Here is a 27,551-nt window from a genome sequence, read left to right as displayed (position 1 = left end):
AAGAGTATTTATACAAAGTATTCCAAATATTACTTAATTTAAAGTTATTGATGACATGGCATTTGCATATGTGGCACATGATATATATATATATATATATATATATATATATATATATATATGTGTGTGTGTGTCTCATACTTTAGGATGATTAGGACTCTTCTTTTCAGCTGCATACGACAAGATAACATACATAGCAGCTGCCTTATCCTTTTTGTAGACTTCAACTTCAACTAGGACTCCTGCAACATTCCTCGTCTTCCAAGCCTTATTTTCAAATCATCCTTCTTCTTGCAACATTCCTTGTCTTCCAAGCCATATTTTCAAATCGTCCTTGATTTAGACCTCTATCCTCCAAATTAATGCACATATTTCACACTTTAATGAGCTCTAAAACGTCTAGCTCCAATGTTAATGCATGCCGTACCCAGCCATCCAAGTCCAATTTGTGTTTTTGCTCTTTTAACCTTCAATTTTCAACTTTGCTTAGTCAGATCTACAAACAAAAAATAAAAATAAAACGCTACGGTTAATGGAATCTAACAAAGTAAATATAGAGAAATAAGATAACAAAGTCCCATAAGTATGCTCCAAAAAATATTGTACATATACATATGGCATCACTAAGTACACTAACAAAGTTTTTGATGTAACCTAACGGAATGGGTGGAAATAATGAGTGGTTTTATAGATGAAGGACCAAATTGATGAGTTTTAAATATAAAAAACCAAACTAATGACTTGGAAAAATATAAGAGATCGTTTGTGATAAAACCTTTTTGTTTTTAAAAGACAAAATATACAAGCAATACGTTTGATTTTGTTTTTGAACAAAGGATATTATCTACACTAAAGGGGTGATGAGTGGGCTAAACCTCTCAATGGGTTAGCATTAACGTGGTTCAAATTCGTCTTGGGCAATAATCCAATCCAAGACTTCTTACTTACAAGTGAAGAAGAATACCACTACACCGTAATGTTAAGTGGTAGCAATACGTTTGATTAGAATAAGGGGCAATCGAGATATTATTGCATGATAAATGATCTTTATGTAATATGGCAATTGGTTTAACAAAAGAGTACTTGGTTGAACAAATATAAAAGTAAAAGAAACAGTTTTTTTATTTTTTATTACAATGATATATTTATATTAAAGGCGGAGAAATAAATTAGTATAGAAAATTTTATTTACAAGATTCGAACCAAAGATTTCTCAATTAAAAGTGCAAAAAAAAAAAAAACCTTTAAAACGTAGTACAAAGTGACTGATTGAAATTAGTGTAGTACTAAGAAGAATTCAATTAAAAGTCAATATTATTTTTTTTTCTTAAAAAAAAAAAGTCAATATTAGTTTTTGAGCGATTATTCGCTCAACCTTTCTACTAATAATATTTAGTACTGACACTCTCGTACAGTCAATCATTCAACCTATTTGGCCAATTGCAATGGCGATTCCACTTTCAGGACACTGATTAATAATAGACTCCAAGTTCTTTGGTTCTGGACGCCAACCGTGATCACTCAGATAACATTTGATATAAATATTGGATATATGTTTTCCCTGTTTATGGGAATTATGTAAATTATGTGAATTGTACAACAACCGTATTCCCTTTCGGAAGCCTTACAGGTAAGAATTTTATACTCAAAGGTGTCGAATAAAGAGAATAAAATGTTAATTTTTTAGGATAGGATTTCTACTATACATGGAAAGTTAACTGAATAGCCAGAGGACCAAAACGACAAACTAATACTCATCCCCCTATTTATACTGATAAGAGTTTCTGTATGTAGTTTCAATCTCAACACACAAAAACTTTCCAGAGAGGAGGAAGAAGGGTGGAATGCGGTAAGGGACTTCAAAACATTTTGTTTAATGCTTTTAATTTTATTAGAAATTTTCTCTCTGTAAGCTAGTCTTTTTAGAATGCTTTGTGTTGATAAACTTTTACCTTTTAAATCCGTCAATACTTGTCTCAGATTGTTATATGTGAATATAACTTAAGATTTGGGATATTTTTTTTTTTTTTTTTTTTTTTTGGTGAACACATAACTTATGATTTGTAATTTGGAAACACCATATGTTACATCTGTGTGCATATTCATGAATATTGTAATGATCTTTGCTTTCTCCTTTTTGGTCTTAAATTTGCAATATTTATACGATATGTTGACTCTTGATGTGCGAATCTTTGATTACTTTTAGTGAAAAAAATTGTGTACAAGTAGTTAATTAGAAATTACCCTATTAGTGTTGAGGAGAGTAGTGAGAGAGTAATTTGGTGAGCTACTAATCAAAGTTTGGGATAGATTTTCAAAGCTTGGGATTAAAAATGAGTTGGCACTTAGCACTGAGAGGTTCATAATCTCATATATTGTGATACAAGACCCCTTATTTTTTCCTCTTATAAGTGATAATAGGAAATGGGAGTCGAACGGAGGAACTTCGGCACATGAGTGAATTCTCTTAATCTTAAAATTGTTGATATGAGCAGTAAATTTAATTTATTTGGTACAGTTACTAAAGGCTTCTCTTGAATGGTTAAAGTAGAGGAATTTTTAGTGCGAACGTTGAGTCATCACGCAGTGTTAGTGACTCGTGTTTTATAATATATTGATAAGTTATCGTCTTATTAACATGATGTGCCAACAGAGCGGCATTACCAAAAATTGTTTGGTAATTAAATTTCTTTTTAAATAGAATACATGAATGTAGTCAACAAATGTGGTATGATAATTGGATAACAGTTCTACATGTAATCAATAATGTAGTCAACAAATAGCATATTGGTTAGTATCAATTTTATCAAATATTAAATCATTTGTGTTTATGTGAGAAGAACACTAAAGAATCGTTTTCATAGATTGCATTGGAAAATTGAGATTATTTGAATATATAGAACACTAGAGAATCGTTTTGACTTGCATTTTAAGCAAAACCCTAATTAATGAGTTGGTCTCTTTCTCTATTGTAATGAAAAAAGATGAGTGAAAACACTGCCACAAGGAACCAGCTGCAGCTTCATCACAACCCAATTTTTGATGTCTCACTCAATGTGAATGGAGGCTCCAAGTACATTGATGACGATGGCCGTCCCAAACGAACCGGTAAATTATATACTTTCTCTCCTTGAGACTGCTAAGCATGTTGAATTGTTAGTCATTTTTTTTTTTTTTTTTTTTCATGTGTGTTGGTTTTGGGACAAGGAACTGTTTGGACTGCAAGTTCACACATAATTACTGCTGTAATTGGGTCTGGAGTTCTGTCATTGGCTTGGGCCATAGCTCAGCTTGGATGGATTGCTGGTCCTGCTGCGATGGCCATCTTCTCCTTCATCACTTACTACACTTCAACTCTTCTGGCTTCTTGCTATCGTGATCCCGTCACTGGAAAGAGAAACTACAGTTACTCCGATGCCGTTCAATCCAACCTTGGTGAATTATGCCTCATACTTTGATCTTTTGGACATACAAACAAATGTTTTTTTTTTTTTTTTTTTTCCTTTCCTTTTTTCAAAAGGTCAATAGCTAATCTTTTTTCTGTTAATTTCAATTTCTCAGGTGAATTTCAGGTCAAAATGTGTGGATTTGTTCAGCAATTGAACCTTTTTGGAATTACTATTGGCTATACTGTAGCAGCATCTATAAGCATGATGTAAGCGTTGAGTGTATAAACTGAATTAAGAATTTCGTGATGCTTGAGCATACATTATGTAAGGTATTTTATAAATATCTTTTTGGGCTAATGGTTCCTCCCCTTTTTTTTTTTTTTTTTTTTTTGTGTTGATGAAATAGGGCAATAAAGAGGTCTAATTGCTTCCACAATAGTGGTGGAAAAGATCCATGTCATATCAACTACAATCCCTATATGATAGCTTTTGGAACCTCAGAAATTATATTGTCTCAAATTCCAAACTTTGATAAGTTGTCCTGGCTCTCCGTTGTTGCTGCAGTCTTGTCCTTCACTTACTCAGGAATTGGACTTGCCCTTGGAATTGCTAAAGTTGCTGGTAAAAATAGTTACATTTATTACTACTATTTTGAGTGGATAATTGTTATTCTGTGCTTAGATGACTAAAAAATATATGGTCACTCACATTTAGATTTGATATCAAAAGTTGAGATCAATACATTATAGTGATCTTCATTCATTCTTTACCCTTAATATCAAATTCAAAGTTGAGTTACCATAATTCCTAGGCCACTTGATAAAAGATGAAAAAAAAATTCTAGGCGACCAGATGTCAAGAGAACGATGCCTCAATTTGAACTTGGTTTTTAGGATTGAAAAGGTTCTGGTAAATTTAATTCAAGCTTTTTTCCTTTTTTTTTTTTTTGTTTTTTTTTTCGTTTTTTTTGTGTTTTTTTTTTTTTTTTTTTTTTTTGTTTGGAGTTAATACCAGAAAATGAAAAAATCAATGGAAGTAGGACTGGAATAAGCCTTGGGATTGTGACTCCTGCCCAAAAGATGTGGAGGACCTTCCAAGCACTTGGAAACATAGCTTTTGCCTACTCTTACTCAATCATCCTCATTGAAATTCAGGTTTATATCTTCTTCAAATTAAATTTAACAATGCTATACTTTTCGTGGCGATTCGAGCACTTAATCCAACCATATAAAATGTTACAGGACACAGTTAAATCTCCACCATCTGAAACCAAGACAATGAAGAAGGCCACCCGACTTAGCTTGACAGTGACATCCATTTTCTACATTCTATGTGGCTGCATGGGCTACGCTGCTTTTGGAGACTTAGCCCCTGGAAACCTTCTCACTGGCAAAGGCTTCTCTAACCCATTTTGGCTTATCGACATAGCCAACGCCGCCATTGTGATCCACCTTGTTGGTGCATATCAAGTTTTTGCCCAACCCATTTTCGCATTGGTCGAAAAAACAGCTACAAAAAATTTCCCAAATAGCCAATTCGTCACAAAAGACATCAAAATCCTGATCCCAGGCTTCAGTTACTACACCCTTAACCTGTTCAGATTGGTTTGGAGGACAATTTTTGTTATTCTAACCACCGTGATCTCCATGATCCTTCCGTTCTTTAACAACATTGTTGGATTTCTCGGGGCCTTAGGGTTTTGGCCACTCACAGTTTACTTCCCTGTGGAGATGTATATTGCTCAAAAGAAGATACCAATGTGGAGCACAAGATGGATGTGCCTCCAAACTCTAAGTCTCTGTGTCCTTATAATTGCCCTATCTGCTGCAGCTGGCTCAGTTACTGGTGTGATTGACAGTCTCAAGGTATACAGGCCATTCAAGACTAGCAATTAATTTATCAAAGTTTTTATTTGTACTGTTTTTACTCAGCATTTTCCAATTCAGAACACAAGACCCTTAGAAAAGTGGAAATACCATAGTAATTCTGAATTTGAATTAAGACAATTGACGTGCAATTTATCTTTAGGAATCTAAAGTACTCAATGTTTTAGTCTTGCACTCTTACTATGAAAGTCTTAATATTTAACTACTTATTTTCAATTTCTGTTTTGACATATTCCTTTTTGGAAGTTGTACAATCATTCATACTGAAAGGAAGCACAGTAGATCCGTAATAATTTAAATACTTAATAAACTAATAATCTTAGATATGTTGTAACTATGGATGTCCATTATTTGGTTTAACTGGATGACATAATATCTATGCAAGCAATGATATCATGCCTGTGTAAGCAATAATATCATGCATGTGTAAGTAATGTTGTCATTTACTTATTCATTTGCCTATATAATGAAGGCCAAGGCCACTAACAACAAAAGAAGAAAATGAGGAAGAGAAGAAGAAAGAAGGGAGAGAGAAGAGAAAAGAAAGGAGAGAAGTGTATCAATAAGCGATAAGGCTAGGGAGAAGAGAGAAAATAGTGAAGTTATCATTATACTCCTATTATTCCAGATAATGAAAGAAAGTACTATTGCTGCCCTGAAGATGTAGGCACACTTTCCGAACCTTGTAAATATTTTGTCTTACGTACTTTATTCCATTACACACATATCTCCAATTTCACAACACGTTATCAACACGAGAAACTCATGTGTCAGTGGAAAGTACAACGTCGTAAATCTGATGAAGCACTACCTACCTCCCACTTCTGCTGCTAGAATCTGATAGATAAGAAAATCTTCTCGTTTTATCCTTATATCTCTATATGACTAATTTTCTTAAAGCGAATCTATATCTTGTTATATGATTGCATATCATTCTTTGCAGAAGCAAAATGGGTACATACTTTAAATTTGCAAAAAAAAAAAAAAAGAAAAAAAAAACCAATAATCATGTTACAAGCTTTGAAACTCTAACTTACTATGCTCAAATATAAAGTTTTCCTTCATATAAGTTATTCCTTATCCTCTCTTCCATAATATATCAAAATTCTAAAAAGATCCAACGGCTAATTCATTAAAGATATTAGAAATACAACTATAAACCTGAAATTCGCAGAAAAACTGGCAGCCATGGTAATGGCTTTTAAACTTCAACTTTGTTACCTCGGATGCAAACACTTTCTTCATTGAAGTTGTTCATTACCTTCTTATCCATGCCATACTAAATTTGGGTCAGATCTAACGGTTAGATCTTCCTATAATTTTCAGACGCTACCGTTGATACATGGCCACAGTTAAAAAGAAAAAGGAAAGTACAGTAAGTTAATATTTACTTTTTTTCTTGTTATTATTAATTCTATTATTATTGTGATTGGTGCTTTATAATCATCCATCATATATAATATATTATAATATATATGCGACGGATTGATCACCTTCACCCTTCATATATATATATATGTATGTATGTATGTGCGCGCGCGCACTCGCGAACCAATGGCGCAACATTGTCACCCTTCTTATAATAACAATTGCCATCTTTAAGTTTTGATATTTATGTGAATGATGTGTGTGTGTGTGTGTGTGTGTGTGTGTGTGTATAATAGTTGGAAATACCGCCATCTGCTTTAATTTACATATTGTACCACATTTTATTATGATGAGTATATACCAAGACCCGAAGTTCCTTAATCCTCATCATATAAAAAAATCAAACCCAAAATTCCTTGATTCTCATCATATAAAAAGATTAGACCTAAAATTTCTTGATCCTCATCATATAAAAGGATCAGACTCAAAGTTCATTAATCAAAATTAAAACTTGAAGCTTTTGAATCAGCTAAGAGAATAATGTGTTTCCTCAACTAAATTAACATGACGTGCGTTAAGCGGCTCAGTCCACATACTAACAAATGAGGGCCAGAAGCTCCTTGATTCATGTAAATGAGGACCATAAGTTCCTTAATCCATGTACAAATTAGTACATGCATGAATTCGAAAAATATGAACCTAAAGGTTCTAATAGTGTTGATCTCAAGAACAAATTTCGAGTACATATGCATAAGGATTTGACCTGAAGTTCAAAATATGAATAATGTTAAGAACTTGATGTTTTAACATTTTGTGTGGACATGTGTTATATATGGTATGAATTAATTATCACAAATTCCATCATACTTGAATTCCTTCCTTTTGGGAATAATAAAATGGTGAACTTAGCAAAACTCGATTTTGTTACCATCGACATTTTATAAAGAGATACTTTCATGAACTCATAATGTCCGAGAATTCATGTGGAAGCATATAATATTAGAAAACATCTTTGCTTAAAAGCTCATTGAATCATATTCATGGAACCAGAAGTTTCCATTGTTGCTTAATTGATTCATATTAATGGAACCAAAAGTTTCCATAGTTTCCTATATCTAACAAACTGAACCAGATATTTCAAACATATATAAGACTAGAAGAGAGGAAACTTTTCTATATATACGCGACAATAAAAAGAGGAAAAAAAAAGGGCTTTCGAAAAGGCTGCTCATATGAAGCTTCAGTACTTGACAAAACCCTAGAAGGTGGAGGCAACGGATGCCTTCGGAATAAAGTCAAGAACCTCTAGTGGTCACTTTGAATCTGACTTTCGGATTCCTGCACTGGTCGAGCTTTCTCTTCATGTTCGTCAATAATTATTTGCAAGTATGTGCAACTCTCTATTCTCGTGCTTGAGCCCTCTAATTTGTTGCCTAAGACTTGCCACCTCAGCCATTAATGGTTCAAGTTGGTGAGTTCGAGCAAGTAGACATTGGCCTATGTAACATTGAAAGCCAAAGAGTCTTGAACAACTGATTCATCAGAATTTTTTTAAAGCATTCGTTTATATTTTGGAGTGAGAAGGCTCCTAGCTATTACTGTGGCATTTATATCATTTTTCATCACACAGTCTCCAATCATAAGAGGACCATTAGAGGATAAGAAGAATAGGCACCAAATATTATCTTAAATAGGCATGTCTGCATCTTCCACAACATTCAAATAAAAAAAACAGTTAAATGGGCAAGCCATTTTTCGAAATGATGAAAGAAAACGAAATCAAATAAATGCAACAGGGAAAATTTCCATAGGTGGGCAACTTTTCGAGTGCGCTTTTTTGATACAATTGATGCCTCTATAAAAGGAAAGGCAACACGACCACTCATTCAAAAGTCGAAGAGACACCACTTTCCAACTTTCAAAAGCCCAATTTTTCTAAATAAAGTTTGTAGGCACTTCTTAGACATAATCTTATCTTTTAGATATCAAGGTCTGTCAAATTACCTCTGACAAAGTTAAAATGTGAGAATTTCTTTGTTCTAATTGCACGAGTGTTGCCAACAAGCGTAGATCGCAAGGTCCCAACAACACCACTACCTACTATTTAGAAATCCCTATGTATGTCGACCTCCGTCTTCCATGGTAAGGCAGGCCTCCGAAAAACTCTTCTTCCTTGTCGAGAATACATCTTCAACTAAGCATCTCAAAATATTTTGCTTTCCTCCTATCTGAGAATACCTCTTCAACCAAGTCCTTCAAAATGCCCAATCATATATTTGATTAAGATGTTTTACATCAACATCAAATTCTTTAACTTTTTTTTTTTCTTCAAAAGAAAAAGTATCTTGTATCATTAGAGTCGAGAGCAAAAGTAACACATATCATGCTCTTTCCTTGTCTTTTCCTTCGCTCTTACTCTTGCTCTTGCCTACAAGACAAGGAAAAAGAAAGAATTAGTCAGAACCTAAAATCAAACTTCCAGTCCTAAACCGATTGCTTGGAACTTTTGCTTGATTGCTTACCTTGCATTGCTCTCAAGTAGTCATCTTCAACTATTGTTTGTGCGAAATTTCAAGTCACCAACATTGCAGAACAGTTGATACGATGTTGACTCTTTACACTAAAGCTGTCAAAACGATTGAGTCATTGAAAAGTGATGCTTTGAATGACTATTCAAAGTCAAAGATCGTGCACCATTTTTGTTGTGTAGGAGGCTGAAGCTGAAGGATCAACGACGAATCTATAGAATTTTAAAGGGTGAAAATGAGTGGCTGACTAAGTGAGTAGAAGACCAAAGTTCAATGATGGGAATCTTCCTCATAGACCCAGCAAATTCTACATGAGTCTATGATGAAGTCAAGAACGATTTCAACTAATATTCTAGATGCGCAAAAGGTAATACAATCTTCACGATTACAAATAAACTACCAAAGGCATTAACAAGTAACAAAGGTACCTCATGGATTGAAGTCTCAATAAGATTATCCATGGACTTGGCACTACTAAACTTTTGCATGCCCGAAGCATGTCAATCGCCGTATGGATTCAAGTCCCAAAAGGACAATCTATGGACATGGAAATTTAATTGTGTATCCTAAAGCATGATAGGTGTATAGGTTCCTGTGATTAAATTCCTTAGAAGGTGAGATTAAAAATCCAAGCTTTATAGCGCTCTAGAGGAGGTTATGACCCAAATTCTCCAAACAATTCATTTAATAAGAGATGATTGTCCTAAAAGAGACAATGTAAAGCCCCTGAAAAGGCAAGGATCCAAAGTATTGAAATGCATATAAAATATGCATGCGCATGCACACGAAAATTATGAGATCACAAATTGATGATAACCAATGTTAACTTTGGTTTTACAGCAGCTGCTAAATTCATCAATGAACTGTGTTGATATTGAGCCACGTTCTTTCGTTCATTGATGGAATGAAAAATTATTGGCCAAAATGGAGAAAGGCAATTCCATTACATGATGCAACAATTTAATAAGAACATGGAAAAATGAACCTATACAACAAATCATCAAACGATGTTGAACCCAGAAGGTTACAATGAGCATTTGTAATAGAATGAAATCCACTCACATGATATGACACATGGTTCCTAGTTGAAACCTGAAATTGTGATATACTCATGTAAACGTGATTTCCCATGTGAAACTTGTTCATTGCAATGGAGAATTATATATATTATATGATGGCTTATGAAATGCCAAAGTATATCTCCATAAGTAAATCCCTCAATTATACATAAAAGCAAATTACTCTTTATAAGTTTCAAAGGAGCATGTGTCATGAAGTGTAGAAAATCCCTAAGGGATTCAAATTCCTTAAACTAAGCCCTGGAAACCACAAATTATGTACTCAATACCAATGGGTGGTATAAATTGCCTTAGTGACTACTAGCATTATGATATTGTTGCATCATACTAAATTTCTTGCAAGGGTTGATATTAGAGTGGGACTCCTGAAGAGTCTGAAAAAATTATAAAGTGTTGAAAGGAATATTGTCTCAAGCTACAAATTGAACAATATGCTAAAAACAAATTCTTATCCATTGAAAGGTTTATGGTATTAAAAACCATATGGTTTGAAGATCATGAGTTGATCACTCAAATGGTTAATTAATTTTCAGGCACTAAGAAAGATCATTCATCATCGTGAGGGAAATGATGAATTGATATTTGGTCCAGAAGTACCACATCTTAGCAAAATACACTAAATCAGTTATTGCATTTCTTGTGGCGCAAAATATCAGCAAATGGGTATGGAAATGAAATAAAGTATTGATATCTTCAGGAAATTACAAGTATGTGCCTGTTCTATTACAAATAACTCACCAAAAGCCTCTTATTCAACAAGAAATATATGAATATCTCTCTAGCATGCATACAAATCGCTTATAAAAAAAGATTTGTATTTTACATATGGAAATAGATTGATCCTACAATTATTAAGGAGGCAAACATTTGTCGCTGCATCTTCATATCTCTCGTAAATACATATCTCCATGAAGCTAGTCATGAATGTGTTTGGCTAATAATTGTGACCTATTAAAATTTGGAATCCATGCGATCCACCTTCAAAGCAGACACTCCAATTATCATGCATGGTATTAGATTACATCAACTTTGTAACCAGTTAGATTGAAGAATTCGAAATCAGGAGAAGATACTCATCAGGGAGAGTATCCAAAATAGATTAAGGTTTTAACGAGGCAATCGATATTGACATACGGTCATCCAGGGGGAGTGTTGGAAATGTAGATGTGTATTATTGTTGGAAGTATGCCCACAAAGCCACTCATTTGATGTAATAGCTTTTTGGAATACTTATTGTGTTAAACTTTTATATGTTTAATAGAGGGCAAAGCTTATTGTTAATCACTATTTATAGTATCTTGTGTTTAAGCAATAAGGGAATCCAAGGAATGTATTTGATCTAAGAGACAAGTGATTTAAGTTAGTTAAATTAACGAGACCTTTCTCTTATGTTCATTCCTAAAACGTTCCTAGCCATAGGATTGCCAATTGGGCATTGACAATCCGCTAAGGTTAGTATGTGTTATGTCGACTCAAGCGTGAGTATGAACTAGTCTCAAGTCATTTGGTGTTGGACACTAAGGCAAACACATAGGTGCTCGAAAGAGTAATCGAGTACACTGAACAACGATCAAACGAGAGTTCGAACATACATGTCATGTGAGAACTCGATAGTTGCAATATGCAAAGTAGTTCCTTGACCTGAGGCATCATTGATGTCTAATGGTTAGGTCCTTGATCTTTGATTATGTCAACGGCATTCCATTGGAGTGTCCACGGCATTGTTGGGGTCAAGCTATCTAGTCATGTAGGCATATGAATGCACAACAAGGGATCTCTAACCTTCCATGGTGGAAGGAGAATACTCTAAGATATGATTCGAGAGTCTTTGGCCAAAGCATATGAATATGACTAAGGAAGCTTGTTCCAAATCTTATTCAATTTAATCATATAGAGAAGTATCACATTGGATAGTAGACATGAAACAAACTATCACTTAAACAATGTGATTAAGAGTATTGTATTAGAGAATGACCGTATTGCATTGTAGTTGTAACTGGATAGGTTCTCCAACCACTTCTACTTAGCTTGGGTAACCATGACATGCTGCTAGGCGTCACCCATGGTTTGTGGAAGCCCTAAAGATTAGCAAACACTAATTTTAAGGGAGAATTGAAATGTGGTTTCAATTCACAATCGATCGTTAAGAGTAACATCGCCCACTACCTCGCTAATTGGAACCTAATGGATCGTACACCGAGTAAGGATATAAGTGAAGAAATTATATGAAATGGATAAGCAATTAAATGGTTTAATTGAAGAATGGTCAAGATTAATTAAATAGTTAATTAATTATACGAAACGTTCGTATTGGGCGTTTAAGTTAGTTTTGGGCTTCGGGGCACAAAAACGTTTTGGTCCACAAGGCCCATTATGTTTAAGTTGTATGACAACTAAAACAAAATGGGCAATTAAGCCCAATAACAACATATGGCCGGCCATAAAGGTGAGGGGTAGCAAACTTGTATTAATTACAAGTTTGCCACTCACATGAAATGAAGTATAAAATCAACATTATAGCTTTGTTTCACATTAGGGTTTTCTAATTGAATTTGGGTGAAATTTATTCTCTCATTTTCTACATAGAGGCCGGCCACTTAGGGGAGGAACATCTAGCAATCTTCTTCTTCCCTAAGTCATCCATTTCATCTTCACACTACATCTTTGGTGTGGAGACTTAGAGACACCAAACCTTTGGTGTTTTTGGAGAACAAATCCTCAAATTCTCAAAGAAGAAAAGGAGCACTAAAAGGGAGGAAATCACAAGGAAGATCCAAGGAGCAAAGAGGTGACTTGAAGGCCCTCCACTTGGGTGAATCCCTTGTGTAATCAAGGATGAGCTTCAAGGGTAAAGAATCTCTAAATTCTTATTTTCTTTAATATTGTTAAAGAGTCTTATGGTTCACCATATACTAGGCTTTGAAAGTCATGGGTTTTATGAATTGTTTTTGAATGCATGCCTACTTTAAAGTGTTATTAGTATGCCTATGTATTCAAATGTTCTTACATGTTCTTAGCTAGGACAAAATTTTTCCTTCAATTATTTGGTTTGAGTGAATGGCATCATGCATGAACAAGCAATGATATCATGCCAAGGCCACTAACAAAAAAATAAAAAACAAAGTAACAGAAGAAGAAAGAGAGAAAAGAAGAGAGAGATAAGAGAAAAGAAAGAAAGAAGAGGAATATATCAGTAAGCTATAAGGCTAGGGAGAAGGGAGAAAATAGTGAGAATTATCATTGTACTCTATTATTTCAAATAATGAAAGAAATACTACTGCTACCTTGAGGACGTAGGCACACTTGCCGAACCTCATAAATATTGTGTCTTACTTACTTTATTTCACTGCACACATATCCCCAATTTTACAAGAAGTTAAGTTATATTATTTTTAGCCTATTCCGACTTTGAAATAACGTGCTAAAATAATACTTCGTGAAATTTATAATATAATACATTATAAAAATTCCTATAGGTCCCAATAATATATAAATTAATAATTTCCTTATACATTGTGCTTATGATTCGACTATAGGCAATCCTAAAATATGACTCAATCAATGTTATTTGTTACTTTTGGAAATTGATATCAGATTGAATCTCATCTCTAACTTTTCTTAATATGATAAGAAATTTTGGTTCTCATATTGCAACAAAAAATTATTCAATGTCATCACCTCTTTGGGAGTTTTTTTTTTTTTTTTTTAAGGTTCCAATAGAACGTTCATCTTCAACTTTATCATCTTAATCATATTTGAAGTTGTGTTTTCTCTAGGGTAGTTCAAAAGGTCCTTCACATCCTTTCCTTATGATAATTCAACTTTTTTTAATTACATTTTACAATTCTTAAATGCCTCCACCATCTAACAGTTCATCCAAATTCTCTGGAGCCATGTTATCCGCTGACCGAGTTTTACAATGTCAAAAACAATTTTCAATTGTATTTGCCCAAACATCTATTGTCCAAGCCAAAATTGCAAGATCCATTGCATCTAAAACATTTATCTTTTCTGGATTTGGTTCCCTTCTTCATAACCTCCAAAAGACTATGATAATGCATCTTGAAAACTCGTATGGATCTTAGGGCTGGAAATTTTTTACCCAAATCCAGAATACGACCCGAAAAACTCCAAACCAAATACCCAAAAAAAACAAAATCGAAACCCCCAAAAGTTCAGTAATTGTTCTTGAATAAATACTGGTTATTTTTTTTGGGTAAAAAGTAAGATTTCACTACAAAACACAAACCTTATACACAAGCATAGCCCAAAACTAACATATAACCAACAAAACATGGGCCAAAACTAAACAAAACACTACAAGAGCCAAGAAACATATAGGCCCATAAACCAGACCACATATGTAGAACCTAGAAGCTTCTAATTGCCTCCATCGCTGCCTTAGATCTTTCTGATCTGTCCAAATCCTCTTCCACAGCCAAGCAACACCTCACCAAATGCCACATCCAACTCCAATCTGCTTCTCGAGCACAACCATATAGTAAGGATAGCCAGCAACCAAACAAGAGAAGCCAAAGATCAAGATGAAGTCCGTGGAAATCCACAATTGACACTGTCGATAAAGGTAGATAACAAAGAGAAAGTGGTGCTATTAGAAACACCTGAGTCGGTGAAAACACCGGAGCTCTACACACAATCTTAGCAGGTTGTATGGCAGAAAATCGGGGAAAGAGAAACAGAATAGATCGTATAACAACCAAGGTGGAAAAACAGTACAAGCAAGGAAAAAAAGATAAGAAAGAAAGAAAAGGGAGAATGGCGACCAACCCCGGCCGAAGCTAGGGTCGGAGCCATCAATTTTGCTCAAAGTTGGAGGCTTCACACGAAAAGGTGAGAAATACTCTCAAAAAGAGAGAAAAACTCTGACTCGAGAGAGAACTATAAATACCAGTTATTAAGTACAAGGATCGAGACCTCGTCGTCATATTTTCGGTAATCCCAAACCGAAAGTTTGGATTACCACGCTATTGTTGCGACCTCCAAGCGTACTCATTTTAATAATTGATCTGTGTGATAAGCATCTTAATGAGAATTTGGTCAAGGCTATATCAACCTATTAAAAGGAGAGCATTAATCAATTGGTATGCCAAGATCTTTTTAAATTATTAATTCTATCTCAACGTGGAGCTAATACTCTCAACACGTTCTTTTACACTTATCGTCACTCAAGCTATATATGTGGACAATATAAGGTGATGGTAAATCATGTCTAGCTATTAGAACAACATGTGAAAATGACATGCTCAAATATGTATCATATAAAATATAAGTATCCAACTCAAAATCATATAAAGAGGACCAACTACTTGTTCCATTTCCGATGTGTTTGCACACATGGTAATTCACCAATCATCTTGTTGAGTAAGAAAGGAATGTCCCATTATCCATGTACATTTAATTTTTCAATTATATTCATTTTTTCCCTGGGAATCTTAGGTCATCTCCAACCCAAGGAGGGCCAGAGGGTTCTCTTTAGCCCTATAACTCTCCAAAAAATTAATATTTTAATGAACAATGCTAGGCCATATTTCTTACCATCTCCAACCGAGGGGGCCAAAGAGCCATAGACCAAACATAGCCCTATGACAAAAAATCATTACCAACCAAGGGGGTCAATGGGTCATAGGCCAAACATAATTTATTATTTTAATTGAATTAATATGGTTACTTATATTAAACTACCTTATTAAAATAAGGTTTTTTTCGGACATATTAAAAGCTACAACAACTTCAATTTAAAGATTCAACTACTTCATTTTAAAAACTTAAATTTAAAGATTACTATTTCAATTTAAAGACTACAACAACTTAAATTTAAAAACTACAATTTAAATTTAAAAACTACAACTTAAATATTAAAGACAAAAACAATTTCAATTTAAAGACTATAATCATTATCTTCATCCGCCATTGTAGGAGTGGTGATAGTGTGGAATCATGTAGGAATGTCTTAGGTATTTATAGGGAAAAAATTAGAATTTTTTATTTGGGAATTGTTATTAGCACTCCAAAAATCTCATTCTACACTCCTCACAAGTGTATTTTTCTTTCTAATTATAGAAAGTTTGGGGTACCAAATGAGATTTTTGGAGTGCCAATAACAATTCCCCTTTATTTTTATTTTTGTAAATTTTGTTTGAAAAAAAATAAAAAAATTTCAAATCGAATGGTAACCTGGCTTCAGCATGACGTCAACTAGCCGTTGCTAGCTGGCGTCATGCTAATGCCCAGTAGATGTTGGGTGTTGAATATTGGGCCAGCCCGGGGCCGGCTGGCTAGGTCCTTTGCGCCAGCCGGTTGGCTTGATTTCCCATTTTTTGCTCAGTGGGGCCCATGAGCCCTTTCGGTTGGAGACGATTTTCATGTCATTTTGTAGAAACAAAGTTGCAGAGGCACGGTAAGGAATAAAACCAATAACAAAAGTCTAGAATATTTCTTAAAGTTGTTTTCATTCGTTGTTTGAGTTGTTGTATAAATACACACAAATGGTTCAGCTATACAAGAGTCCTAACGGGATTACATTTCTCCCAATACAACCAGATAATATAGCAGCATTAATACTTAGAGTTTATCACATAACAAAGGAAGGTAAGATTGGTTAGGACTCTACTTTAACACCCCCCCACCCCCCCTCGGCAAACTGGGTCCAACTCGATGTGTTTCGTGCGGGCATGGAATACGGGGTTGGCAGCCATGTATGTGGTGCTAAGATTATCACAATAAAGGTAAATAGGGAACTGAGTGGAGATGCCAAGTTCATAAAACAAATCGGTCAGCCACATAGTTTCAGCGCAGGCATGGGATAAAGCCCGATATTCGGATTCGGTGCTAGATTTCGACACCGTGGGCTGCTTTTTAGAAGACCAAGAGACTAAATTTGTGCCGTGATAAATCAAATAACCTGTGGTTGAGCGGCGGGTATCGACACACCCTGCCCAAGCTGCATCAGAATAGGCTGAAATGCGAGCAGACGGATGTTGTGGTCGAAGAAGCAAACCTTGATCAATAGTACCCTTGATATAGCGGAATATACGCTTGACAGCCAAAAGATGAGGCAATCGAGGGTTACTCATGTACTGTGTGACGCTGTTAACAGCAAACGAATTGTCAGGACGTGTTAACGTTAGATATTAGAGGCAGCCCACAAGCATACAGAACTTCGTAGGAGAGGACAGAAGAGGACCATCATGAGCGGATCGGGAGATCTTCGCAGCAATAAGTGTAGAACTTGGTTTGCACTTTAGCATGCACGCCTTTTTTAATATATCATAGGCATACTTGGCTTGGGAAAGATGGATGCTGTTAGAGATGGTTTGAACTTGTATCCCCAAGAAATAATTTAAAGGTCCCAAATCCTTTAAGTCAAAAACCTTACCCAAGGATGCGATGAAGTGCTGCAAAGCAAAGGAGTGGCTGCCAGTTAAAACAATGTCGTCAACGTACAACAACAACCACATACGGGAAGAACCACTGCGATAAAGGAATAATGAGTTGTCGGCTTTGCTTTGTATGAAACCGTAGCTGAATAAACAAGAACTGAAGCGGTGGAACCATGCCCGCGGGGCCTATTTAAGACCATAAAGAGCCTTGATAAGACGACAAACATGATTAGGTCTTTGAGGATCAACGAATCGAGGTGGCTGAGACATATACACATCATCTTGCAAGTGGCCGTGTAGGAAAGCGTTTTTCACATCAAGTTGGTGGAATCCTTCGGCGACCAAGCGAGCTCTGTAACGCTCAATGCTGCCGTCGGAATTCTGTTTAATTCGATAAACCCACTTGCACCCAACTTTGTTTTGTGAAGGAGATGGTGGAATGAGTACCCAGGTCGGATTTTTGAAAGAGCATTAATCTCTTCCGTCATGGCAGCACGCCATTCGGGTTTGCGATTGGCTTGTGTAAAACAATTTGGTTCGTCAGTGGAAAGCAAAATGGAAAGGGCATGAGGAGCCAAATTGTTTTGCTTTCCACTGAATAGTGCCATCAGTGGTGACAGGAGGCTCTGGAGGTGCGAGAGAAGACTCACTGGTTGGGTTAGCAAGCATGACCCTAGTAGGAATCTGTGTAGGCAACAGCCTACTAGAAATGGGGGAAGACGCGGTTGCAGTGGGTTGAATAACAAGGTCCACATATGTAGGTGGCGGCTGGGCTTTTGGCTTGGCAAACGGAAATTCTGTCTCATTAAACACCACGTGTCGGGAGATATAAATACGGCTGGTGGTAGGATCAATCCACCTGTATCCCTTATGAGAAGGACTATAACCCACAAAAACACACTCAACAGATCGGTTCATTAGTTTTTTGTATATAGTGCCCAAGATAAGGGAAACACATGCATCCAAAGGTACGTAGGTGAGAGTAAGTGGGTGATGGACCAAATAAAAGGGTATAAGGAGTGGACCATTGGAGAGTTGGTGTAGGAAGAACATTAATAAGGTGGACAGAAGTGCATGCAACCTCTACCCATAAGGTTAGTGAAGCATAAGCCGCAACAAGCCAAGTGCGAGTCATATCGGCAATATGACGATGCTTGCGTTCAGCGAGACCATTCTGTTGTGGGGTATGTGGACACGAAAAACGTTGGTGGATACCCAACAGATGACAAAATTCAGAGAATGAATGGTTAACGTATTCAGTACCCCCGTCGCTTTGAAAATATTTAATTGAAGCATTAAACAAATTTTTAGCCATAGTAACAAACGTTTGAAAGTGTGTAAAAACCTCTGATTTCTTTTTCATTGGAAAGATCGAGGAATAACGGGAATAATCATCTATAAAAAGGACATAATAACGAAAACCAGAAACAGAGTTAATAGTTGACATCCAAATATCAGAATGTATGATAAAAAAAATGGAGTAGTAGCCCTCGCGTTATTAAATTCAAATGGAAGTTGTGTGGACTTCCCTAAAGCACAACTTTTATAAAAATGTTTAGAAGAAATAAACCTAGAACCTAAATGGATGATAGAGACATTGATGCCAAACAATGGACGACGACGCAGTGAGGGCTTGAAGAGACGAAACGACAATGGATAAAGGCCATCTTTACATGGGCCCTGAAACAATAAAGAACCAGTGCATAAATCATAAATTCTATAAAAATGAGGGAAGAAACAAATAGCAACATTATTATCATAAATAAACCGAGCAACAGCGAGAAGATTTTTATTAAAGAGGGAACAAGAAAAACATTACGTAGGTAGAAAAGGGCAGAGTTAAGAGAAATTGGAATTGTACTAGTGGATTGTAGACATCAAAATTTCGGTGAAATGAATGTTGACCAATAATTAAAATTTCAACGCTCACGTGTCACATAAATTTTACATGTAGCGTGTGACTCAACAAAAAATCGAAATAAATTGGAAAGGTCATCAAATAGGACACGTGTCATTACCTGGCAGAAATGATTTATTTCATCTGATTATTTAAATCCAAAAATCAAGTTTTAGAATTCTATAAATAGGAAGCCAAGACATTCATTTCAGAAGGAGAAAAAAAAGAGGAAGAGAAAGAAGGAAGGGAATTTACATCACACCAAAACCTTGAAGCCTTGAAACTCTAAAGCTCTCAAGCAAAATCCCGAAGGATCAAGAAAACACTCTTCGTTCTTCGTCAAACCCTCCTTCAAGGTCAAGCCCCAACGGCCCTTGAAGAACTTCCGCCGACTCAAGATCAAGCCCCGACGGCCCCTTGAAGAAAGTGTTCATCATCCGTTCGTCCTAAGATCAAGCCCCAACGGCCCTTTGGATCAACAACCTCAACAAATCCACACATCCAATCAGTCTTCAAGATTATGCCCAAAAGCCCTTGAAGATCCGCTCATCCATCAACCCTCAAGATCAAGCCCCGACGGCCCCCTTGAAGAAATCCATACACCCAGTCTTCAAGATCAAGCCCAAAAGCCCTCAAAGATCCGTTCATCAACTGTTCATCCCTAGATCAAGCCCCGACGGCCCTTTGGATCAACAGCTCATCCACAAACCTACACCCTACGAAGATAGAATCAGAGGATCAAATTACAAAGAGATTGTAACCCCAAAATCATTAAACATAAAATATATTTTGTACACGGTATTCTTGTTTCTTGTTTCAGAAATTTTTCGTGTTTACAAATTTGGCACGCCCGGTGGGACCTCTCTACCTCTCATCTCTATCCTCAAATCATCGAAAAACGCAAATGGCATCAAGAAAGGATCAAGCTGTTCCTGCAATCAAAGCAAAGAACAAGAACATCATCGCTGCAAGTGGTGATATTTCGGGCATCATAACCCGAAGTAAGGCAAGAGCTCTTTTTGCTGCGGCTTCCGCCCCGGCATTAACTCTGTCAAAGGAACAAGAGCACCTGAGGTACGAGCCTGTGATCACCCTAGCCTCGCTAAAGGCATCAAGGAGGGAAAGCCCGAGGAAATACTCAGAGTCCCTACTCTCCGACGCTGATTCGAGCGGCAGTACAACCATACAAGTTATGACCACTGGAGCAACTTCAATCGAGGAGCAGCTAGCTCAGATGAATGAAGCAATCGCAAAGCTCACACGGACTGTGGAAGAGAAGGACTTGCAGATTGCCGCACTTGTCAACCAACTAGATGCGCTGCCCGACATGAAAGTCGACCCAAATATTGGCCTATTAAAGAAAAAAGACGACGAAGAAGAGGAGCCACCAGTGGAGAAAGTTGAAGAGAAGCCAAAGCTAGACCAAGCAACAGCATTCATGGGATCTCTCTCTATCCAGCAGCTACAGGAGATGATCGCAAGCACTGTCAAGACACAGTACGAAGGAAGCTCGCATGACTCCGTACTGTACTCAAAGCCTTACGCCAAGAAGATTGATGCTTGGAAGATGCCAAGAGGTTATCAGCCCCCAAAATTCATGCAGTTCGATGGAAAAGGTAACCCGAAGCAACATGTCGCCCATTTCATTGAAACTTGCAACAATGCTGGGACAGAGGGAGACTACCTCGTCAAACAGTTCGTGCGTTCGCTGAAAAGTAACGCTTTTGACTGGTACACTGACCTCGAACCTGAGTCTATCAACAGTTGGGACGAGCTAGAAAGGGAATTCCTCAACCGTTTCTACAGCACTCGTCGTACTGTAAGCATGCTAGAGCTGACCAGTACGAAACAGTGGAGAGATGAACCTGTCGTCAACTACATAAATAGATGGCGCTCCTTAAGTCTGGATTGCAAAGATCGGCTTTCTGAAACCTCTGCCATTGAGATGTGCGTTCAAGGCATGCACTGGGGGTTACATTACATCCTCCAAGGCATAAAACCAAGAACATTCGAAGAGCTAGCAACTCGTTCCCACGACATGGAGCTGAGTATCGCTAATCATGGGAAAAAGGAGCCAATTACTAACTTCAATAAGGAGAAAGTATTCGCCCCAAATGTAGACAAGACCGGGAAGAAGCCCGCTAAGGAAGCTTTCACCGTCAACACTACCCCCATCAAGACCTCTTCAGCGCCCATCAAGACCTCCTCAGCGCCCATCAAGATCTCCTCCAAGAAGAAAGCGAAGGAGATAAAGACAAGCGAGCCTTCTCGCACCCAAGACAGATACAAGAACACCTTGAGAGAATTGGAACAGAAAACGTACCCTTTTCCTGACTCTGACATGGCTGCCATGTTAGATGACTTGCTGGAAAAAAAGGTGATTGAGAATGCAAGCGTCCTGAAGAAATGAATCGCACAAACGATCCTAGGTACTGCAAGTACCATCGTATTGTGAGCCATCCTGTTGGCAAGTGCTTCGTTCTCAAAGAACTCATCATGAAGCTAGCACAACAAGGGCAAATTGAGCTCGACCTTGAGGACACGGCCGCAACGCATACCACTACAATTGCGTTTGGATCGTTTAATCCTGTGCCTCTTCAAATGACACCTGACCGTTCCCGTGAATGCTTAAGTTGCACGGCACCTCCTACACAACCATCACTGGAGAGAAGCGACCAAGATACACATGCTAATGATGAAAAAGGATGGATATTGGTAACCTACAAAAAGACAAGGAAACCAAGACCACAAGTCATACAGCCAAAGGTGGAACAAAGAAGAAATCACCACGGCCGCAACAATGCGAAGCCTAAAAGAAACATAAAGCATAATAAAACAACATATGCTAGGGAACCTATGGAGCAGGAGCCACGCATTCCCGTTTCCTTGAGTGAGTACTTCCCGAATGACTTTTTCCAACAGTGCACTACCGTGGCCTGTCACATGGTTGAAGTAGAAATAGAAGAGCCCTCAAAAGGCAAAGCTATCGCCACTGAGGTAGAAAAGACCCTTACACCTGGAGAAGGTCTGCCAACACACTTTAGCATCGAGGAAGCGCTACCATTGCCAAAAAAGATGCGAAGAGCACTAGCAGCAATCTTGGCAGGTCCCGACGACCACGAAGTGCAAGAAAGTAACGACGAAGGCTCGAAGCTTCAGCCACATGAATGTGCCACATGTTGTGCCACCCATGACGTAATTAACTTCATTGACGAAGACCTACTGTTGAGATCAAAGCCTCACAACCGTCCTCTCTTCGTCTCAGGGTACATAAAGGAATACAAAGTCAACCGCATGCTTGTGGATGGTGGGTCGGCCATAAACATCATGCCAAAATCAACAATGACCATAATCGGCATCCAGGTGAATGAACTATCCCTGAGCCGTCTGCTGATCCAGGGTTTTAACCAAGGAGGACAAAGGGCGATAGGCATGATCTGAGTAGAGATGACCATGGGTGAGCTCAAATCAAGCACGATATTCCACGTGATTGATGCAAGAACTTCTTATAGCTTGCTCTTAGGAAGACCTTGGATCCACGCAAATGGGGTAGTGCCGTCCACCCTTCACCAATGCCTAAAATTTTACCGAAAAGGAGTGAAGGTGATCCAAGGTGATACCAAGCCATTCACCGAAGCCGAATCACACTTTGCAGATGCCAAGTTTTACATGGATGAAGAGACGGTACCCGAAGCCCTTCCGGAAGAGATCAAATCCACGGGCAGAGCAGCACCTAAAAAGCAGGAGTGGCAAGCCATGCCTAAAAAGCAAAAAGAGCAGGCCGTGCCATCTTCAAGCAAAGACGATGACGAGCTTGCTAAACCTGCAACAACCAAAGGGAGTAGGATGCCGTCAGAAGGACCGAACGCACCCATATTCCGGTATATCCCGATGTCAAGAAGAAAGAATGGTCAATCTCCATTCGAAACTAGAAAAGCCGACACACAGTGGCACACGGATAACGTGAAGTTGCTCAAGACGAATGCAGTTTTGCCTCTGACACAGCTAGGGGGTGCTAAGGCCGCAAGACTACCACAAGGCTTCATAAAAGCTCTACCAAAGAAGGTGGAATCAAGCTTTCTTCCAACCAAGAGGACCGAGGAAGGTTTCGACCCTAACGCCTACAAACTCATGTCAAATGCCGGGTACGACTTCGCTTTTCTGCGATGGTTGGAAAGAAGGTTTCAAACACTGTCAATGACGAAGAACGTAACCTCACCAAAACTCAAAAGAAGTTGAAGGAGCATGGTTACGGAGTTGACAACAACAAAGCCGGACTTGGTTTCACACCAAATGCACCTGTGATGATTTCAAACCAAGCGAAAAACACTAGCACTCAATATGTCAGCATGAGCATTGAACAAGACCAAGAAGAGCTTAAACCCTTCCCTCGGACGTCAGTCTTCGATAGGATGAGCCAGTCAAGCTCCAGAACTTCAGTGCTTAATCGCATTGGTGGTCAAGACCGAACCTCTGTCTTCAAGAGGCTTAACGCGCCGACATCCCAAAGCTCTGTTTTTGAAAGGTTGTTAAAGCCTAAGAAACAAAGCAACACAGTTATCTCTCCTTTGCGACGATCAACTTCAGAAAGGTTTGAAGATAATGGGAAGCCTTTTGGAAAGAGGAAGACAACACCAAAGGAAGAAAAGCTCAATGGGTTAGGAGAAAAGGACGACGTTCGAAGCTTGATTCCTTCAAGGATGAAGCGCCAAGCAATCCTAGAGGTTGACACAAAAGGACCACTAAAGGTAAGGAGGCGCATCATCGTCCACACTGGCAAATCTTCATGCCAACAAACCCAAGAGAACGGCACTGAAGATGAAATCCCTAAGAAAGATGTCACTTCTGGCCCTTTCGACTCAAAGTCTTCACCTCAACCGCTGGGGGCATGCTCCAAAACCATGTCAGTAAAGTCAAGTGAAGATGAAGGATGGATTCATGTCACTCCGAAGAAACTGCACGAGAAACATATGTCTTGTCCACAAGTTCACCAATCGGAAAGGGGGCAAAGCAGCTACCGTCAACCTTCAAAGCTACATAAAAATGTTGAGGATGATGAAATTACAACACAAAGATCGTTCATGCGGGATCTTTTCTTCCTCGAAGACGTCTTCAATTCCTCGATCAAGGCTCCTTGTTATGAAAATTGTGAGGAATGCATTCCGAAAATCGCTTCGAAGAAATTGGACAAGCAGCAACCATCTTGTCCACAAGTTTATCAGTCGAAAAGAGGGCAAAACAGCTCCTGTCAACCTCCAGAACAATGTGAAAGTGTTGGAGATAATGAAATTTCGACACAAAGATCGTCCATCCCCATCACAATGTGCGACCTCTTCCCAGAAGACTTCTTCAATTACTCGGTCAAGGCTCCTTCCTATGAAGATTGCGAGGAACGCCTCTCTCAGAACACCAGACAATCCTTATGCCGACAAGCTCGAGAAGACAGCACCGAAGAGGAGATCCAAGATGTTTTCCACGTCACGGTTCAAGAAGGTAAAGAAGACGAAATCCCCGAGGAAGATGTCACTGCTGCACCACCACAGCTTGAAGACGGAGGGCAAGCCACCATCGATGATCTCAAGGAACTCAACTTAGGTACAAGCAAGGAACCAAAACCTATCTTCGTAAGTGCATTATTAAGTACATATGAGATAGAGGAGTATTATCAGTTGTTGTTAGAGTACAAAGACATCTTTGCCTGGACCTACAAAGAAATGCCCGGTCTGGACCCTATCATCGCTGTTCATCATCTTGCGGTCAGGCCTGGAACACGCCCGATAAAGCAAACTCAAAGACGCTATCGATCTGAGCTTATCCCACAAATTGAGGTCGAGATCGACAAGCTAATCGAAGCAGGCTTTATTCGAGAAGTGCAATACCCCAAGTGGATCTCCAACATCGTCATTGTCCTTAAAAAATCAGGACAAATACGTGTTTGCGTAGACTTCCGGGATCTCAACGATGCTTGCCCAAAGGATGACTTCCCCTTGCCAATCATTGAAATCATGGTGGATGCAACCACTGGCCATGAGGCATTGTCATTCATGGATGGCTCTTCTGGGTACAATCAAATTCGCATGGCCCTCGAAGACGAGGAACTAACAGCCTTTCGTACTCCAAAAGGTATCTACTGCTACAAGGTAATGCCCTTTGGTCTAAAGAACGCTGGAGCTACGTATCAACGCGCAATGCAGAAAATCTTCAATGACATGCTACACAAAAACGTAGAATGTTACTTAGATGATGTGGTGGTTAAGACGAAGAAAAGATCAGAACACTTGAAGGATCTGCGAATAGTGTTCGAAAGGCTGCGAAAATACAACCTCAAGATGAACCCGTTAAAGTGTGCGTTTGGCGTCACTTCTAGAAAATTCCTCGGCTTCATCGTCAAGCACCGTGGTATTGAAGTAGACCAATCAAAGATCAAGGCCATTCAAAGCATGCCCGAGCCAAGAAACCTGCACGAGCTGAAAAGTCTACAAGGACGGCTAGCCTTCATCAGACGCTTCATCTCCAACCTCGCAGGGCGTTGTCAACCGTTTAGTCGCCTTATGAAGAAAGATGTTCCATTCGTATGGGACAAAGCATGTCATAATGCTTTTGAAAGCATAAAGAAATATTTGTCAAGTCCACCTGTCCTGGGGGCACCGGTGCCCGGGAAACCACTCATATTGTATATTGCTGCTCAGGAAAGTTCAATCGGAGCGCTCTTGGCGCAAGAGAATGAATCCCAAAAAGAAGGAGCACTTTACTACCTCAGTCGAACTCTCACCGGCGCTGAGTTGAACTATTCCCCAATAGAAAAGATGTGCCTCGCTTTGGTGTTTGCCATTCAGAAACTCAGACATTACATGCATGCTTACACCATCCACTTGGTTGCTAAAGCCGACCCTGTCAAATACGTTATGACTAAGCCAGTCTTGACAGGGCGACTCGCTAAATGGGCTTTGCTTCTTAATCAATATGAGATCATCTACGTCCCAGCTAAAGCTGTCAAAGGACAAGCGCTAGCAGACTTTCTTGCCGATCATCCAATCCCGGCTGATTGGAAAATCTCAGACGACTTGCCTGACGAGGAGGTGTTCTACATCGACATCTTCCCGACATGGACGATGTTCTTCGACGGATCCGCACGAGCAGACGGAGCGGGGGCAGGAGTAGTATTCATGTCACCACAAAGGCACATACTACCTTACTCCTTCCAACTGAATGAGCTATGCTCCAACAATGTTGCTGAGTACCAAGCATTGATCATCGGGCTCCAAATGGTGATCAACATGGAGATCACAGCTCTTGAGGTATATGGCGATTCCAAGCTCATAATCAATCAACTCTTAACTGAGTATGAGGTGAGGAAGGATGATCTCGTCCCATACTTCCGGCTAGCAACCCAACTGCTACAAAAGTTCGAAGCTGTGACACTAGAACATGTGCCAAGAAAGGAAAATCAAATGGCGGACGCTCTCGCCAATCTAGCCTCGAGTATGACACTAGGAAAAGATGAAGTTGCAGACGTGCCAGTTTGCCAAAGATGGGTGATTCCGCTCGTTAATGAAATGTCACTAGATGATACAAATGTCATCTCAGTACTTCCAGTCGATGCTGAAGAGTGGAGACAGCCGCTGATCGACTACTTAGAGCACGGAAAGCTTCCAGATGATCTTAGACACCGTTCCGAAATACGTCGACGAGCACCTCGCTTCCTTTACTACAAAGGAACACTCTACCGACGCTCTTTTGAAGGACTGCTCCTGAGATGCCTAGGTGAGGAAGAAGTTAATCAAGCCATGGAAGAAGCACATTCAGGTGTGTGTGGGGCACATCAATCTGGACCAAAGCTACATTTCCAGCTTAAAAGAATGGGTTACTACTGGCCGAGCATGGTGAAGGACTGCCTGGAACACGCCAAAAGGTGCCAAGCCTGCCAATTCCACGCCAACTTCATACATCAACCGCCTGAACCATTACACCCTACAGTTGCTTCATGGCCGTTCGACGCATGGG

At 38.6% G+C, this 27,551-nt stretch overlaps 1 protein-coding gene across 1 annotated transcript; it reads left to right on the top strand.

Annotated features, from left to right (window-relative positions):
* Positions 1-1,819: 1,819 nt before the first annotated feature.
* Positions 1,820-5,397, top strand: LOC137716125 (amino acid permease 3-like). Its single transcript, XM_068455528.1, has 7 exons — positions 1,820-1,849; positions 2,985-3,108; positions 3,208-3,435; positions 3,562-3,655; positions 3,796-4,010; positions 4,404-4,543; positions 4,631-5,397. Exons 2-7 carry the CDS (start codon positions 2,985-2,987, stop codon positions 5,282-5,284), a joined length of 1,455 nt encoding a protein of 484 aa, XP_068311629.1. The 5' UTR covers positions 1,820-1,849; the 3' UTR covers positions 5,285-5,397.
* Positions 5,398-27,551: the final 22,154 nt, after the last annotated feature.

Source organism: Pyrus communis, chromosome 1 (assembly GCF_963583255.1).
Source record: "Pyrus communis chromosome 1, drPyrComm1.1, whole genome shotgun sequence".
Classification (NCBI taxonomy): domain Eukaryota; kingdom Viridiplantae; phylum Streptophyta; class Magnoliopsida; order Rosales; family Rosaceae; genus Pyrus; species Pyrus communis.
The sequence above is the reverse complement of the archived record's forward strand: the minus strand, read 5'-3'. Positions and strand labels throughout refer to the sequence as shown.